General features: G+C 37.3%; 1 protein-coding gene across 2 annotated transcripts in view; it reads left to right on the plus strand.

Annotated features, from left to right (window-relative positions):
• The window catches only part of cpne7 (copine VII), a 50,534-nt gene that overhangs the window by 19,708 nt on the left and 12,779 nt on the right, over positions 1-18,047 (plus strand). For both annotated transcript variants that reach the window (XM_031900786.1, XM_002933678.5), the window contains exons 3-12: positions 2,242-2,424; positions 4,144-4,218; positions 5,147-5,221; positions 5,907-5,990; positions 6,281-6,370; positions 7,263-7,361; positions 11,214-11,300; positions 12,398-12,457; positions 13,720-13,853; positions 14,685-14,739. In XM_031900786.1, coding sequence (XP_031756646.1) covers positions 2,242-2,424; positions 4,144-4,218; positions 5,147-5,221; positions 5,907-5,990; positions 6,281-6,370; positions 7,263-7,361; positions 11,214-11,300; positions 12,398-12,457; positions 13,720-13,853; positions 14,685-14,739 — 942 coding nt within the window. The remainder of the gene's footprint in view (positions 1-2,241; positions 2,425-4,143; positions 4,219-5,146; positions 5,222-5,906; positions 5,991-6,280; positions 6,371-7,262; positions 7,362-11,213; positions 11,301-12,397; positions 12,458-13,719; positions 13,854-14,684; positions 14,740-18,047) is intronic.

Raw genomic sequence — 18,047 nt, forward strand, 5'->3', positions numbered from 1 at the left:
TTAGTTTATGAGCATGCAGGTCAGATTCAAATGCAAACTAACTGACCAGTAATGTCCCATGTGACCCCCCCCTAAAGTCACTGACTAACTAAGAGGTTAGAGAGCTAAAAGGCAGGAAGTAGTGTTATGGCTATTATATTAGACATCTGCTCATTCCAGCCTTAATTGATTAAATTAACTAACTATAATGAAAACATTTTTTCATATATTTACCCAGTTTCTATCTATTTTACCCAGTTTCATTTTTACACTGAACTATTCCTTTAAGAAAAGCAACCATACATTTTTTTTACTGACAATAAACCACCAACATTTGCAGAAGATTTGTGAAATAGTTTTTAGTTCTTCTGATAAAAACACTTGGTGGTACATAAAATGGTGATACATAAATGTGCATCATTACTGTTCCAGAAATAGTAAGGAGTGGTGCCCTATCACCTCTTTTGCCAAGCAGATAATACAGTCTCAGTAATATCTTAGTTCTTACCATTCTATAACAGTTATTGTGGTGATAATAAGCCAGGCTGAGTCCCTGGATCGAAGCAGTCATTTCTACTAATATATTGGGCTTGGGCATGTGCATTAAATCTGAGCTTAAAGGGCTCATTCCACATTCAGTCAAGTGGGCATGATTTTTAAGTTCATGTTACTCATTTTCAATACGTATAGCTTATATAGTAAGAGTTTTGTTTCCTCGTCATAGGAATATTGAAAATCCCAGCAGATTAAAAAATGGGCTAAAATGACAAGACATGTTTGAACTACTCCATTGTTTCAGGTACTGTTTCTGCAGCCGGTGTACTGGGACCCAGTCACTTAAGGCTAATGTGCCACGGGGAGATTTAGTTGCTGTGATTTTTAAAAAGTGATTACTTGAGGTTTCAACAATGGAGCAGTTCTATTTCCCACATGTGTCAAATTCCCCGCCCACAATTAGAAATTACATTCAGTGCAATGGGGAAATCACAGTGACTTCCCGCTCAGTGGGTTTTACTTTCAGTGATTCCAATAGTTTTGAATGACAATGCTTTCTTTGTAAAATCGCTCGAAAAAGGGCCTCATAGCGATTTGGAGCGATAATCGATTTGAAGTAGTATTGTTGGTTTAGGTACTGCCGATTTATATTCTTCTCTATGTAGAGGCAAAACAAGGGACTTGTTGCTGGAACCTGCTTTTTAAAAATCGCAGCAACTAATCTCTCTATGGGACATTAGCCTTAAGGTGCCATTGATGCTATATATGAAAATATTCAACAGCAAATAAATCCAGTAGCACACTGAAATTGCAAGCTGTGTAAAAAAGAGCTCTTGTTTTGTATGTACTTGGGCAAATAAAACACTTTTTTACACGGCTTGCAATTTCAGTGTGCTACTGGATTTATTTGCTGTTGAATATTGACCCCCATGCAAGGTGGGGTTCTTCCAGTAATTTGCACCTAATACCCTTATGGGTATACTAACAGAGGGTTGAGCTCCCCAGTTCAACTGCTATATATGGAAATATTGAGATATTTTGTTTAAATAAAATCCCCAAAATATTCTTGGACTAAAATCCTTCATTGATTGGGTCTGACACTGCAGCTATATGGTACCTACTATTGTATAGATGCAGTGCAGTTTGTCGCAGTAATGAATCTTAATGTTAATATCAAAACATAGAGCAATGGAGACTACTGGAGTTGAAAAGAAATACAAAGCTTTTCTTGCCTGTGGTTTTGGGTTTCACAGAGCATACAGACAGTTAAATCATTTTCATTTTACAACTTGTATTACACAGAAAGCTGAGTAATGCCTGTCTGTTGGACTCTAGAGATGAAAACTCACACCTGGCCTAACAACCATTTCTGCTAAATCAGACTCCTCCAGCTTCATCAGATTCCCTGTTATTCACACCCAGTTTCTGAAATACAGGACCTTTTCCATTTCATATCTCTGTATCTTCCACGTTGTTGTTACAGTTGCTGCCTAGCTGTGGGCCAGAGTTACTGGATAGCTACTGGATGGAGATCGATAGAGATAGGTTAATTTATTTCATCTTTTTCTTCCCATTTGAAAATAATTCACCTAAATATTGGAGAATAACTCACCAAGGTGATTATTTTCACCCTTAACTTAATGAGCCACATGACTTCTACTGCTATTAAAGTCCTTTAAAATATACAAATACATTTTGTGTGTCACATATATCTCCGCGAGCACCTTTATAATCCTCTGCTGAACCATGTAACTGTTTCACCCACAGGTGGACCGGTCAGAGGTAATAAAGAGCAACCTGAACCCTGTCTTCTCCAAAGTCTTCACAGTGGATTATTACTTTGAAGAAGTGCAGAAACTGCGATTTGAGGTGTATGATATTCATGGTCACTGCAGCATTGGAGCAAGAGATGATGACTTTCTGGGTGGAGTTGAAATTACCTTGGGGCAGGTATGAACCTGTTAGGTCTAACAGATTTTTTATTTTATATTTGGGCTGAGCTTATTGAGAACAGATTAAGGTGGGTGCATATTTAATTCCTAGCAGAAAACACCAACAAAGGTTTAAAATCTTTTTAGAAAATTTTAATATGAAAACTATATATCTATTCCAAAACATTCCTTCAACCCTTCATCAGGTTAGTTTTTAAGGGTATGAATATAAAGTGCCAATAAACATGAAAAGGTCACTAAAGAATGCGACCAAACTCCCTAGTATGTCACCTCTTATATGGTCTCTACCTTAAAGGCAATTTAGCTATACCAGTTTTTAATTCCTATACTGAGTGTACCATTTTCCTTATTAGATACTTAGGGTGCATTGATTAATAAACCTATGAATATATGTACCTACATAAAGATATGGCAGTCTCTCTAGTATAAATACCACTAACTCAAATATGCCTCTCTATTATTTGTGTTTCCCACTAGAATGCTCAAATGAGAAGGAAAGTCATTTTGGCATTTTACTGCCAATAGATTCGCCACATAAGTGCCACCTAGAGCAATATATTTATTCTGCAGAAAGCATTACCATACCTGAGTAAAGAGCTGTAGAAGCTTTCTCTGTTTGTTTAAGATTGCAGCTATTTTAGCTTGGTCTTATTTTAGCTTCCTGCTTGCAGCGTAGCCTTATAGCTCAGAATAAACACTCCTAATTGTGGAGGGAGTGAGTTTTATGAATTCTTATGGGAGGGGGGAGCAGGACAGGGAAGAGAGGAGAGAGCTGCGTAGACTCTGGCCCCAGGAATCTGAAGCCAGATACCCTAAGAACACGTTTACAAAAAGGAGACAAGAAATCCTGTATTTCTTTTTTCATAGATTTTTCAGCATTACTGTAAATGCTTATGGCTGTATTTACATAGACCATTCTGATAAAGCTTACTTCTCTTTTAAAGGGGTGGTTCACCCCTAAGTTAACTTTATTATGTTATAGAATGTCCTTATCCTAGCAACTTTGTTATTGGTTGCCCGGGGTACCTGCGAATGAGAGATCTTCTTCTTTCTTTGAAATCTCAGGGCTGGTGCATGCACAGTAGAGTGAAAAATCCTTTTTTGTTAAAGGTCAGCTTTTCTCTTTTATACTACTGTGCTTGTGCAAGAGGCGTGAAGAAGGAAGAAGATCGCTGTCTCGCAGCTACCCTGGGCTGGTGATGGGAGTCACTGACACCAGCAACCAAAAGCTATTGTTCTGTGAGGCTACAAATGTATTGTTATTTCTGCTTTTTATTTCCCTACCTCCTCCTATTCATATCTTTCATTCAAACCACTGGTTGTTAGGGTAAATAAGACCCTAGTAACCGGATAGCTGCTAACATACCAAACTGGAGACCTGCTGACCAAAAAGTTCCACCATACTAAAAGTGAATTTAAGTATGAACTACACCATTAACTGGTAGATAGTCTATCCATGAACAATCTAACAAATATTAAATAGCCTAAGAACCATTTAAAGACTAACTAGTGGGTGGTTAGAAGGATGCTATATAAACACAATAAACTGTAAACTACAAGTGAGATGTGCAACATATCATATATACCTCCAAGTACTCTTTACTTCAATGTCCATTTAAGCTATTCACACAGGAGCCTGGTTGTTATTATTAGGTTATTTGCATGGTATGGCTGACTCCATTTTGTTGTTGTCTCAGTGCCTTTCCTTTCCTCTCAGATTGTTGCTCAAAAGAAGATTACCAAAGGGCTGTTTTTGAAATATGGAAAGTATGCAGGAAAATCTACTATAACGGTGAGCACCCCATGGGTCATGGTTTCTGCTTAACTGAACTGCCTGAAAAATAACTCATATTGGAGTAGGTGAACTAAAAAGTCTGTCATAACATATGATAAATGACAGTTATCTCTTATATTGTTCATAATTCAGTTTAGATTTGTTTTATAAATGTTCAATTAAGCATATGGACAAGTTTTTCTACATAACCATAAACTACTACATATGTGTATGTATGTTTAGTGAAGTCTCTTATATTTATATATCTACTGTAGGAAGATTAAATATAGTCTATTGACTTAAATGATACAGTGCCTTCAGTCACCAAATTTTCAGCAATAAAATTGTAGAATGCTAGTTGAGCTTTTCGGTTCAATAACCTTTGAACCAACCATCTATCAGAAATGCTTGTACGTATGGTTGGTATAATGTCTCTTTAAGAGGAAAGGTCTTTAAGAAGAAGAGCTTTAAGAAAGAGGCATTTAGCACCAAAATCCCTTAGAGCAGGGATCCCCAACCTTTTATACCTGTGAGCCACATTCAAATGGAAAAAGTGTTGGGGAGCAACACAAGCATGAAAAAGTTTTCTGGGGGTGCTAATAAGAGCTATAATTGGCTACTTAATTGGCTACCTATGTGGACTGGCAGCCTACAGAAGGCTCTGTTTGACATTATACTTGGATTTTATGTAACCAAAACTTGTCTCCTTACCATGGCATTCAAAAATGAGCACCTACTTTGAGGCCACTGGGAGCAACATTCAAGGGGTTGGGGAGCAACATGTTGCTCGCGAGCCACTGGTTGGGGATCACTGCCTTAGAGTGATTGATTTAACTAAATTATTGCTTGGGAAAACTCTGAAGTGAATATAGATTACATGTAGTTATTGATATGAAATAAAACAGCTATGCATGAGGTCCTGATACTAACTGAATATTCCCCACAGGTGATATCTGAAGAGATCTCAGGAAACAATGGATATGTTGAGCTATCATTCTGTGCAAAGAAACTGGATGACAAGGTGACATATGAAGAATATATACTTACCAGAAAGTATGCATAAACGAGGATACAAACCTAAAGACATCAATTTCAATATCATTCTTCAAAAACTGCTCCCAAGCTAATATCTAGCAAAGATTTTTGGAGAATTCTGCTGTGAATGGCTCCTACTTTTGATAAACAAAACTGATTCCTATTAGAGTGCAGACACACAATGCACCCCTGCTAGCATAGGAAGCACCTGCGAATAGATGTGAAAGCTCTATCAAGGGCAAGGAGTACATACAAAGTCATGTTACATATAGTAAGGCCCGGGCCTTAATAATGATAAAATATAGAATAATATAAAAATTTTATTTATAAACAGTGTATATGTGCTGCAAATATAAGACCCTTAAACATGACTTAAAATAACTGTACCTATAGTACCTACATGGTACCCATAACACGTACTGAAACGAAGACAAATAAATGTGTAATTAAATACATCAAATATGACATAATCTTATCATGTACTCTTATGTAATCCTGTATATAACTGTCACCATGGTCAACTGAACTCATATTGGCAATACAAGAAAATAAGATGTGTGTTACCTCTCACTTCTCCTTCCTCTGCCCCATAGAAAGTTGCAGTGATATAATTCATAGATAATGCTCAACAACTCTATTTTCAAAAACATTTATATTTTTTTCTCTAAAAGGATCTCTTTAGTAAATCAGATCCATTCCTGGAAATATATAGGATCAATGATGATCAAAGTGAGCAGCTTGTGTACAGGACAGAGGTGAGTATCAAAGAATGAGATTAGAAAAATAGATTTAATGATGACAGGGGGGAGTTAGGTTTGAAAACTTGTACCAACCTATAGATGTGGGATGGCTTGTAGTTTTGATATTAGGGGCAGGAACCTGAAGATACAGCTGTGTTGCTGAGGGAGTTTTAAAGGAAACAGAAATTTGTGTGATACATAAAGAAACATATAATAAATGTGATCATTATGTGAGTACAAAGGAAGCAGGGAGGATATATTATAGACAAGACAAGAGCTTGGTTCAACTTGCTTTTTTCCCACAGGTTATTAAGAACAATTTGAACCCTGTATGGGAGTCATTTAAGGTGTCGCTAAGTTCTCTTTGCTGCTGTGAAGAAAAGCGGAAACTCAGGGTGAGAAATGTTTATTTTTGAGCATTTGACTGAAACCAATGCCTTTTTCATTTAGTCCTGGTTTTTATTACCCCATACCCCCTAGACAAGTGTTATTGGTAACCTGTGTTGATGTGGGGTGTGTAGAGGGGTTAGCCGTGCTGGAGCATGTAGTTGGAGACCACAGCCAAAACAGAACATTCTTACTGTGGTACCTGGTTATAGTGGATACAATAAACAGTATGCATTTTTTGTGGTGCCTCTAACAACCTCTGGATGCCTCAAGGGATTGAGTGTCAAAGCTCACTCACAGTCTTACTTTCATACCCCTGAAAGATTCACAGTTTCTCTGCCCCTGCAATGATCCTAGCAATATGCTCTTACATATGCTCCTACCTGGATTCTTATACCTTTTTGTGTTTTTTTTTTAATAAGACTAGCTATTTACAAAAACCTGCACTACTTACTGATCTCTCAGGGTTTCTCTCCCCAGTCACTAATTTTCCTTATAGGGAAAAAGAAGCTCTGAAACATCCGTACATTATACCTAAAGGCTTGATCTATATCCTGCACCCAACGAAAAAGCAGACTCATATCTACCCCAGGGGAAATAAGTTTAAACCATTGTAAACACTGAATAATAATCTTCCTCCAAAGTAACTACACAGAAGTAAATTTTAGGGGCAATAATTCTGCATATATGGGTTAATTAAACTACTAATCTTGACAGCTGAAGTGTATAAGGGGATTCTGAGTATTTTATTCCTACAGAGCCACTAGGTCAGGTTTTCTGCTGTATCCAGTTCTTTCTCTGCTTAACTGTTCTTTCTCTCTGTGCCCTCTCACTTCCTCCCTCCTTTTCATAATCTTTTCCTCATCCTTACCCCCTCCATCCCTTGTTTTTTTTTTGCAGTGCCTGGTCTGGGATTATGACTCCCGTGGAAAACATGATTTTATTGGAGAGTTTTATGCAACCTTTGAAGAAATGCAGAAAGCAATCGGTGGAAATAAGGTATAAAACATAGACAAAAAAGTGGAAATAATTTTGAAAGATAGATGAGGAATGAGTTACCTTAAATTCATCTCCATATAGCTCTCCTAATCTGTAACAATCTGTATGTATACAGCTAGGAGGTGCCTGGAACGTTGCTTACACTGACCAACGGCTTGTATAACTGTTGTCAATATGCTTTAGTAAAAAATAAAATCAGGAGAAATTTGAAATGCAATAACAGAAAAGGAAATGAGAATGAAAAATATCAATAGTTCCTAGTGATGAATAGAACGTTTTACATGGTCAGGAGAGAATGCTTAAAGGAGACATATTAGATAAATGGAAAAAACCCTAATTTTGTAGGCAGTTATGAATAATATACGGTGCTGGTTTCACATTGGTCTAATATTGAATACAGTCTGCAAAAATGGCACCTGTATTGGAGCTCCCTATAGATCCTCTCAAGTCTCTGTAAGTGTTTTAAATGAAGGATGGGTGTTTCCTAACATCTCTGCCAGATGCACAGCAATAGGGGGATAGCCAATCACAGCCCTCCAGTCATACAAACAAAGGCAGGCTTCAGTTCCCTCTCACATCAGCCTAGCTGCTGATTGGTTCCTATCCTACAGTGCCTGTACTGAGAGCCGCCGGCTCCCCTGCACATCCAGAGAATTCAGCCAGCAGGAAGTGGAACAAATGGGCGGGACTAGTAGGGTTTTGGGGGAATTTCTCAATAAATCAGTCCGAAACACAACTTTTAAAGCACAATACCAATTTACTGGTACATTCTTAATTTTTACATGATATGTCTCCTTTAAAGGCACTTAATATTACTGAGAAACTGACATCAAACATTTACTGTAGTAATGCAAAACTTGCTTCAATTGGAATAAACCATAGCAACCAGTCAGCAAGTCTACTGCAGCTAGAGTATTAAAAAAAGTTGATTGGTTGCTATGGGTTACTGGATCTGGCGAAAACATTGTGCCTATTACAGCCCCCCACATACCCTATACCGTATTGCTTAAAGGGGCAGTATATTGCCCTGTTCAACACAAGTAGAATGAATAGGGCTTTTCATCTAGTCTTGCGATCATAACCTATGTTTATTGTTATTTCTAGAGCTAAACAGGGAATACAGGGAAGTTGAAGGTACACCGTGTTTGGTCTTTATAAGATAATCCGATTCCCAGCACACAGATCACCCCCAGACTTTTCTGGAAGCCATACTGCCAGTAAGCAGTGCTTATGGGAAAGCTGTTAATATGGAGACCAAGCAATTATAAATGATATTTCTATAAGCATAGGAGTTCAAAGAATGGAGTATGTGATCTGTTCGCTCTTCCATTCAGTTTCACAGTAGGCTAGTAGAGTGCCTTATGTACCAATGTTTATACATTTCTTTTTTAGTCAGTTTGATCTCAACACTAATTCAGAGAACATGTTGTAGCAAAATAAAAAAAGATTAGCTATGTAATAACAGAAGCAACATTTGCTGAGGTCTATTATTCCATAGACATTCTAAAGCAAATATCTAATTGATTGTTATGAGTTGCTAGACCTGCAAAAACTTTGTCCCAATTATAACCCTGAAAATTGTGTTTACAACATCTATTAGCAAAAAGGTAAAAAGGTTAAATGAGCACAAAAAAAACTCAAGTAGTTAATTATAATAGGGATAGGCTGGCTACTGAGCAGCAGTAGGGCAGGCATTTATCTGTGTTGAGGTGAGAAGCTGAACCTTATAGCAGCTATGTTATAAAGAGAAAATGATTATAATTTACCAACATTAGCTGAATTACTGTGATATTGCTTGGCAGCAACTGTCCATTTAATGGCTCAACAATCATGAGTTTAGTTTTTTTTCCCCTTTAATATATATAATTAAAAAAAAGCTTCGGCTTACTGTTCAGCAGGCTTTTGGCAGAGTGTACAAATATGGAGTTATAAGTTGTTATTGTGTTCTCACTATAATGTCATGTTGGCAATAAAGCTTATTTCAAGAAATTAAAGTGTTACAATAAATTTGTCACTGTTCTGTGGTTGTTGGGGGGCTTCCAGATCCAAGACTTACAGAATTTCCCTTCCTATAGATGTATATAGCTGGGATAGGGGTGAAGAAACTTAAAAGACCTAGGGATTCTTAAGACTTATAATGGCCACTGACACTTAATGGGATCACAGAGCAGCCAGAAACGCGGGTGACGCGCAACCATTTTGTCGCGACTGATGCAATCCATTTTGACGCAACCGCACCCATTTGTCTCAACTCGGCCCATTTTGATGCGACCACAACTTTTTTTAACGTGCAAGAAATTTTTCTGTGGTGAATTTCCACAGAAGTTTCGCAAAACAATTCGCCAATGGCGAATGTGGAAATTCACTGCGAATCCATGCCTGGCAGAAAAATTTGCTCATTCTTACTCACCTGTTAGATCTTGAATTGCAGCACTTTCTAGGAGAAATGCTCTAAATCAGGCTATTATTTTATAAAAGAACAATACATCTGGAAAGCTACAAAGTACAGGAAGTGTATTATAAAGGTGATATAACCATACAAAACAAAGTTTCATGCGATTATCGATGTGTGTATGGTGGGAACCATATCAGTAACAGCCTTGTCACCTTGTCAGTTGGGTAGGACTGAAAATTTTGATTTGGCACCCAGGCCCAGATTTGGGGTGAGGCCACAAAGGCCCTGGCCTAGGGCAGCAAAAATTTAGGGGTGGCATGCGAAACGCATTTGTCACACGATTTTTTGTGGCCCACGTGTTTTGGATGTGACCGCGCCCAATTTTGACATGACCGCGCCCAATTTTACGTGCAACAAATTTTTTTCCGCTCGACAAATTTTTCCGCGGGCATTTTCACTGATGTTTCGCAAAACAATTTGCCAATGGCGAAATGCAGAAATTCGCTACGAATCCATGCCTGGCAAAAATATTCGCTCAACACTACAATTCATTAACGTTAATGGTGGATGAATGATCTTTCCTACGACCAATATTATGGCCACCTTGACCAAAATTCAAATTTAAAATTTTTTTTTGCAGTAATGAAAAAACAGTACCTTGTACTTGATAGTAACTAAGCTTCATTAATCCATATTGGTGGCAAAGCATTTCATTTGAGTTTATTTAATGTTTAAATGATTTTTAATAGAATTAGATATGGAGATCCATATTATGGAAAGATCTTTTTTCCAGAAGACCCATGTCTCTAACATTCTGGATAATGAATCCTATGCCTGTACTACATGACCAGAGTAAACATAGTTACTGAAAATGTTTCTTTTCACAGGATGTATGTATGTATGTATATCTTTATTTATAAAGTGCTACTTATGTATGCAGCTGTTGTACAGTAGATGATCATAATAAATAATGAATTGCATGTATTTTACAAAGGGACCTATTTTATTTTTACAATGAGACTCATTTATGGACTGACATTAATTTAAAGTCCCACAGCCCACCCTAAACCTAATTGTATACTTTATATACCTAAATACCTAAGGGGTCTGTACTCCTCCACATAACTATAATAGTAAAAATCACAAAGCAGTTTTCAGTATTTATATGCAAATCTATAACCTGCTCTCCATAATTGAAATGTCAGATTTAAGGTTTAAAGCAAACTACTTGTGAATCAAATGCCACATTATATAAAACAGGCATATGCAGCCAGCCCAGTGTGCTGTTTTATTCAAATATACCCTGACATTTCTAGGCAACCCGACTATCTCTATGACTGCTGCTCTGTGATTGTTTTGTCCTTGCCATCCTTTCCTTTAGCTGTAAGGAAAAACATGCCACTATTCTGTTCCATGGCCTCTAGCTGTCTCTGAACGTTCATTTCCATTCCTTTCAGGTGCAGTGGGACTGTGTGAACCCCAAGTACAAAGTGAAGAAGAGAAATTACAAGAACTCTGGAATAGTTATACTGACTAATTTGAAGGTAAATTAGTGAGGGCTTATGCTTAGAATCCAAGGTGTCATTCACCCATTTCATATGAATTATGATCTCTGCCTTTGGTTAAAGCATGCCTAACATTCCCTGTAACCCTCACCCTTTTTGTAAGTTTGCATCTGGCCAAAATTGTGAAGTTGTTTCATGATTTTTGTCCCAGTTGAGATAATTCTGTGACAAATGACAATTACTCTGTGACTGGACAGATGTGGATGATTTTGGGCAGATTCAATAAACTGTGCCTGCTCTCACATGAGAATGCAGTGAGAATGCAGAATGAATTCTTAAAAGTAGGGCTGTGCATTCACGTCATTCATAGAAGATACATGTATGGATGCAAGGACCAGCCTGGACGTGGCAGTATTTCCAGACTTTTACTAAAGGTTTGTGTCAACAGGATCTGCTGCATGCAAAAGCACAAAAAAGTGATGACATTTATGAAAAACCATGCGCTAATCACGCGGGACACAATTTATTGTGCCACAATTATGCTAGAATTCTGGGGAAAATGCTGCATTGTGGGGGAAAAAGATGTCTGAAAAGTGTACTGATTTTGAAATTGTCACTTATGTTGTAATGTATTTGCTGCATATTCTGTATGGTTAGTTATAGTGCAATAAGTACTGTAAGTCAGTGTCATACTGAGGTGTTTGGGGCCCACCAGGGCTGCCACCCCAAGGGCCCCAACCCCAGTCATGCACTCTGTTACACTTCTGGCGAGTCCCATTGTCTTCCTTGCAGCCACCCCCATGCATGTATGCATGCATGTAGCGTCGCGTTACTTTTATTTGCACACAAATTGCAGGCAGGGAGTAGACCTGTGCCAGAAGTGCCCACTGGGGTTGTTTTTTTACTGTCCTGCCAGCCCAGTCTGATCCTGTTGAAAGGAACCACTTATATGATTTTCTTAGTGTTGCCATAGTATCTAAAAAGTACCAACAAAACTGATACAGGTATTGATATAAGATTAGAGAGTCTATTGTAATCAGGATAATGTAGAATGTTACAATCCCCTATAATTTAATAAGCAGAAACATTTGATAATCTGTTTATTTTTCTTTCTCTGCTTTTTTGTGGACCTTTAGATACACAGAGTCTATTCTTTCCTTGACTATATTATGGGCGGCTGCCAGATTCACTTTACAGTAAGCAATTTTTCCCACCTTATTTTTCATTTTTTGTAGCTACAAATCAATCTCATCTCAGACACCCCAATGTTCTAGAATGATATGTTGTATGCCTTTGTGTGTCTCCAATAACGATGTTAGCATTTAGAATGAAAGCTCAAAGACTGACCAAAGCTTCACCTCCTTTGTATACAAACAGTAGGTATTTTTTGAAAAGAAGTCATTAGTTTCCTATTTTTGATGAATACTATATAAACTGCTGAGAACCTGCAGGGTTTCTAAAAAAAAATAGCTAGAGTAAGTGCTAATCAGTTCCCAGCTACATATCATTGTGGAACAGCTCTAGTCAAGAGACATTTTGAAAATTCAGCAGGTGAGCACTAACTTTAAAGGGTAGTTCATGAAATTGAAAAAGTTAAAAGTCACCTTGACTCATAAAATAAGCTTGTACCATTATGCACAATATAAAACTGCACAACAAGTGAATCCCTAGGATTTGCTTGAAAGAGGAGTTACCATGGGGATAAAAAATGAACTGTCACAGCACAGTAGCAGCTAGCTGGTTCAGTAGATGGAGATTCCCACTCTGGGCAGCTTTGTCCTGCAAGGCAAGCATTTAGATTTGCTAAATCTGACACACATGGCTCAGCAAAACTTTTCTATTATACTCCATGGAAGTAGTTCATTTTGTTGGAAATCCTCTTTGAGAGAAGTGCTCAGCTTGCTTCAGCTCTTCCCAAGCCTCAAACGCCAAACAACATACTGCTGCCATGCGAAGCAACATTTATCTTGCTTTGAATATCCTGCATAACTAAACGTAGAAGAATTTATTCTAATAGCGGAAACCTTCCAGATCCCCCACAAAGCTGCCTGAAGGTGGGAGGCTCCAGCTAATGACCCAGCCAGCTGTTTCTGTGCTTATATAGGTGTCAGGAACACTTCAAAGCAAACCCAGCTTCAAGTGGTGCTTTGTGGTTGGTCTGTTCTTAATACCATTGTGCCTTTTGTTAATAAAAAACAGTACTCTACCCTACCCTGTCACACTGATGAGCTCCAGCAAGGGAAAATAGACAGGTAACTGCTCAAAATGAACCCATTAAGAAGCCCAGTCAGTGAAGGCTTTGCATGAAAAAAGTGTGCCTGTTTTAATAATATATGATATTTATCTTTCATCCCCAATGACACATCATACACTCTATTATATATATTTCACACTCACATTTTTCCAAGTGTCTGTCTCTTATCCTCTCTGACACTTTGCACCCCTTTCTTTGTTTAAGGTGGCTATAGACTTCACAGCGTCCAATGGAGATCCTCGGAACAGCTGCTCACTCCACTATATCAACCCTTATCAGCCTAACGAATATTTAAAGGCATTGGTTGCAGTGGGGGAGATCTGCCAAGACTATGACAGGTATACAGGACCCCTTCCTGTGTCTTGTATATCTGACCATTTTAGGTTTATAGGGAAAGGGGTTAACTAAGGGTTTATATATATATATATATATATATATATATATATATATATATATAACTACCCTTACTTAGCCCCTTTACTTATAAACAGTTAAGGTACAGTTAAGTTAGTTAAATTATTATACATATAAATTAAGTTAAGGAGATATACTGTATGTCCATATATGTAAATTAATACCATGCTTTGTTCCAATCAAATACTTTACAAAATCTAAGTGCAGCTCAATATATTAGCATCAGGCTAGCACACAGTTTGAGGGAGAATAATTCTGTATACCAGGGTCCAATGCAAATTTACAGGAGTTTTAACTAGAAGAGCAGAGAATATAAACATCCATACAGATACTGTACTGCTTTCAATAGCAATTACATTTACAAACTACTTTAAAATCACTGCAGTGTTTAATTAATGAATGTTGGAGAGTTGCTTGTGTACATAAGGGGTCATTTTTTGATGCATCAAGTTTGCTGCAGTCATTTGCACAAAAAAAAAATCAGTGAGTAGTGCCTCTGTAGACATAGGGGAACCCTACTAGCTACTACATCAATCAATGCAGCACACTCATATATGAAGAATTGGGTGCAGAGCACTGAAATGACCAAATCGGAACACTGAAGATTTTCAGCGCAACTGCTCCTGATTCTCATTGTAGTGAAAACTTAATTGCATACATGTTAATGCACCGGACATAATTTCTTTAGACGAATTTCCTCACTTACTATCCTCTGCATTGCATGACTGCTCTTTTTCTCTCATTCTTCTTCTCAGTGATAAGAGATTTTCAGCTCTGGGATTTGGAGCTCGGATTCCTCCAAATTATGAGGTAATACTTCAATATATCCTAATCACTTTGTTGCAAAGTGTTCTGATCTATTTTTTAATTACACTTACCCCATTATATATATAACAGAGCTGCGGAATATGTTGGCGCTTTATAAATAAATGTTAATAATGTTAATAATAATAAGCCACCGCCCCTCACAGCTTTTCCCACACAGGAGACAGTGAAGGTTTCCAGGTTGGGAAGGAACAGGCCACATTTTATTAACAAAGGAATGTTTGGAATGTTTGCCTAAAACCAACACTAAACCCGATGTCCATCATCTCATCATATGGGCTAGTGAGAATTGGCAACTCTAATAACTCCCTCCTGCAACCACTTGTTTATGGAGACCATACACCACCGTTGGCACAATTACACATAAAGTTGGGGCATATATCGGGCAGTTCTCCACAAGCTGTAACAAAATTAAGTAATATAAAACATATGGCTTTACTCCACCCCATGCCAATTTAATAGGGTGGGTGAGTGGTATGCTGTTTTATGGCCACTGGAGAAGGAGGGGTACTCCCTGCAAGTCCAACCTCCCTGACCTTCCCCTAACTTTGTTCACACTCTTTGGTTACAGCTTTGCTGTACTAGCATTCATTTCATTTTCTTCTTCCTTGACTGCTTCCCATTAACCACCTAATTCTACATTTTATTTTCCTAAACCAGTCAAGCTCCTTCCCCCTATGCTGCAAGCCCAGTTGGATCCCTATTAATATAATAAAGGTTTCACTAAACCTCTTCTTCATCTTATAACTCCTTTTTTGAAAATGCTTCTCATTTAATTGTCCATTCTCTTTAAACTTGCCTTAGAGTTTCTTGCACTTGTTACCTCTCCCCAGTGGAATCTTTTATTAAGAAATATAAAACATTAGGATAATATATTTTAAACCAGATGGACTGTCTCTGTGCGGTTACTTTTCTTATCTCTTTCCAATGAATAGCCCTTTCTAATTAGCACCTGAAAGAAGTCTAGCCGAATTAAGTCTGTTTCTGTGATCTTCTATATACATTGGGGCATTGGCTGATTTATCCAACTCTGAATAACTAAACGTATTTCTCTTAAGTGTAACATTTCAGAGAGTTGTGTTACTTATAGATAAACGATGTTAATTGGACATGTAATGTCTTCTTCTGTCTTTTTAACATCCATGAATTTTACATTACTCTGTATATTACATAACACACAGTAGTATATACATATATATGTGTGTGTGTGTGTGTGTATAAATATACTGTATATAATGTATATATTTATTTGAATGCATAAACTAATTACTAAACTGGTTGCAGCCAGGCATTTGAATAGCCCCCAAGCCAAATACTATTTAAAGAACAAAATACAGGTATTCCCTGCATCTGGTTTGTTGTATTTGCCTAGCTAAACATTAAGTGCTCCTTATAGAATGTAAGCTCTTTTGGAGAGAGCCCTCTTCACCTCTTGTTGCTGTTATTAGTTACTTCTGTATGTCCAATGTATAAACCCATTTATTGTACAGTCCTGCAGAATATATTGGTACTTTATTAATACATGTTAATAACAATAATAATGCCAGGGATACTAAGGGGCACATTTACAAAAGCACGAACGCTCCGACCGTATTTTCACTGAATTTTTCGGGCGTCCGCACAACTTATTCGTACGCACACGACTTTTTCTTACGCTTGCACAAAAAAATCGAAAAGGTTTTACCGCTGTTTACAATTGTATGGTACGAAAATTCAGTGACTTTCGGATCGCCAATATGATATTATCGTGACTAATACGATATTATCGTGACTAATACGTAAGCATTTTCGTGATATTTGCGATCTTCAGAATTTCTCGTTTCCAATCCGAATTTTTCCCATTTGGGATTCGAACTCGTGATTTGATAAATCTGCCCCTTAGACTTGTCAGATGTTTTTTTCTGTAGCCTGTCAGTTATATTCCCTTTCCTTCATCTTCTTTCAAAATTAGTTTTAAGAGTATGGTATATACTCATTTGCTGTGGCACCCCAGCCTCAAAAGAACCACATGATGGAAACAGCAACTAAAGGCTTTTGGTAGTGTTGGATATATAGCATTAGTGGGTAGGGTAGATGTTTTGGTCCTCTTGGTTTTTCATTTATGAAATTGGTGAATAAGTATATAGTATTCATATGCTTTGTTCTGTATTCTCATACAATATTGCTTTTCTTCATGATTGGAGGGAGAGGCACTAATGTACTATACAGCCACTACATTTCTTCTAGCAGCTTTGAGGTGTTGAGGAAAAAGTATCTTTTGATGAGAAATGTCATTTTGTCTTTGCCCAACCTGAATCAAATGTAAATTCAATTGAATAACAGATATAGCAGCAGCACAAATGTACAAATACAGCAATAATTTAATAACCTTAGATGGGAAGACCCGGTTAATATGTAAAATACAGTTACAGTTATGAACATTCAAGAAGTAATTTTCTTTATAAAATTATTAATCATTATTATGATAAATTTTAAATTTAATTATCTTCAGATGTTAATTATGAATCATCTTGACTCTTTGGAAATTATGCTTAATTAATTACATCCATTAGGTATGGATAATTACCACAGCTGCAATTATCCTCAATATTATTTCCAAAAGCACTACCTCCAGAATTTGCAAAAACTCATCACATCTCCCACACCTATAATTTAATCAAAGTATAATATTTACCAGAGTTAGAGTAAAAGAGGCCCAGGGGCCCAAGCTTTGGCCAGTGTGGGCATAAGTGAAATGCCAAGTATTACAAAACATTCTTTGGGTGCTGATAAGGACAAACTATATTGTGTGCCAATTTGCTTGTGCCTAGATACGATATTAAAAAGGTTTAGCTCTCATAACACATATTGGTTCTTTAAGAAATCTGCATTGTCAGTCATATATAATACTTGTACTGTGACCGTAGCATGTAATGGCTTTCAATCATCCTCCCCAGTTTCTCTTTCATGAGAACACAGTGTCCTTGATCTACTTTTTCTATGACACATAGCATTCTTTTCTCAGGAAACAAGATCTGCTCTGATTACTGGCTATATGCCACTATCATTATGCTGCATTGATATATCTTCTTTTGTCATAGGTCAGACCCAGACTTGATGCATTTATCTGCAATGTAATACTTTTCAAGGAAAAGGGGCTGTTCTCCAATGGGTTTTTCAGGACTCCTTATATAATATGGCTAAGTAATTATTGCTGTCTCAAATGGCCTAGAAGACAAACCTTACCAGAGTATTTGAATATCATGTACTGTCAGGAATTCTGAAATCTAGTTCCCCGTCGTTACTGTATTCCA

Source organism: Xenopus tropicalis, chromosome 4, assembly GCF_000004195.4.
Source record: "Xenopus tropicalis strain Nigerian chromosome 4, UCB_Xtro_10.0, whole genome shotgun sequence".
Taxonomy (NCBI): domain Eukaryota; kingdom Metazoa; phylum Chordata; class Amphibia; order Anura; family Pipidae; genus Xenopus; species Xenopus tropicalis.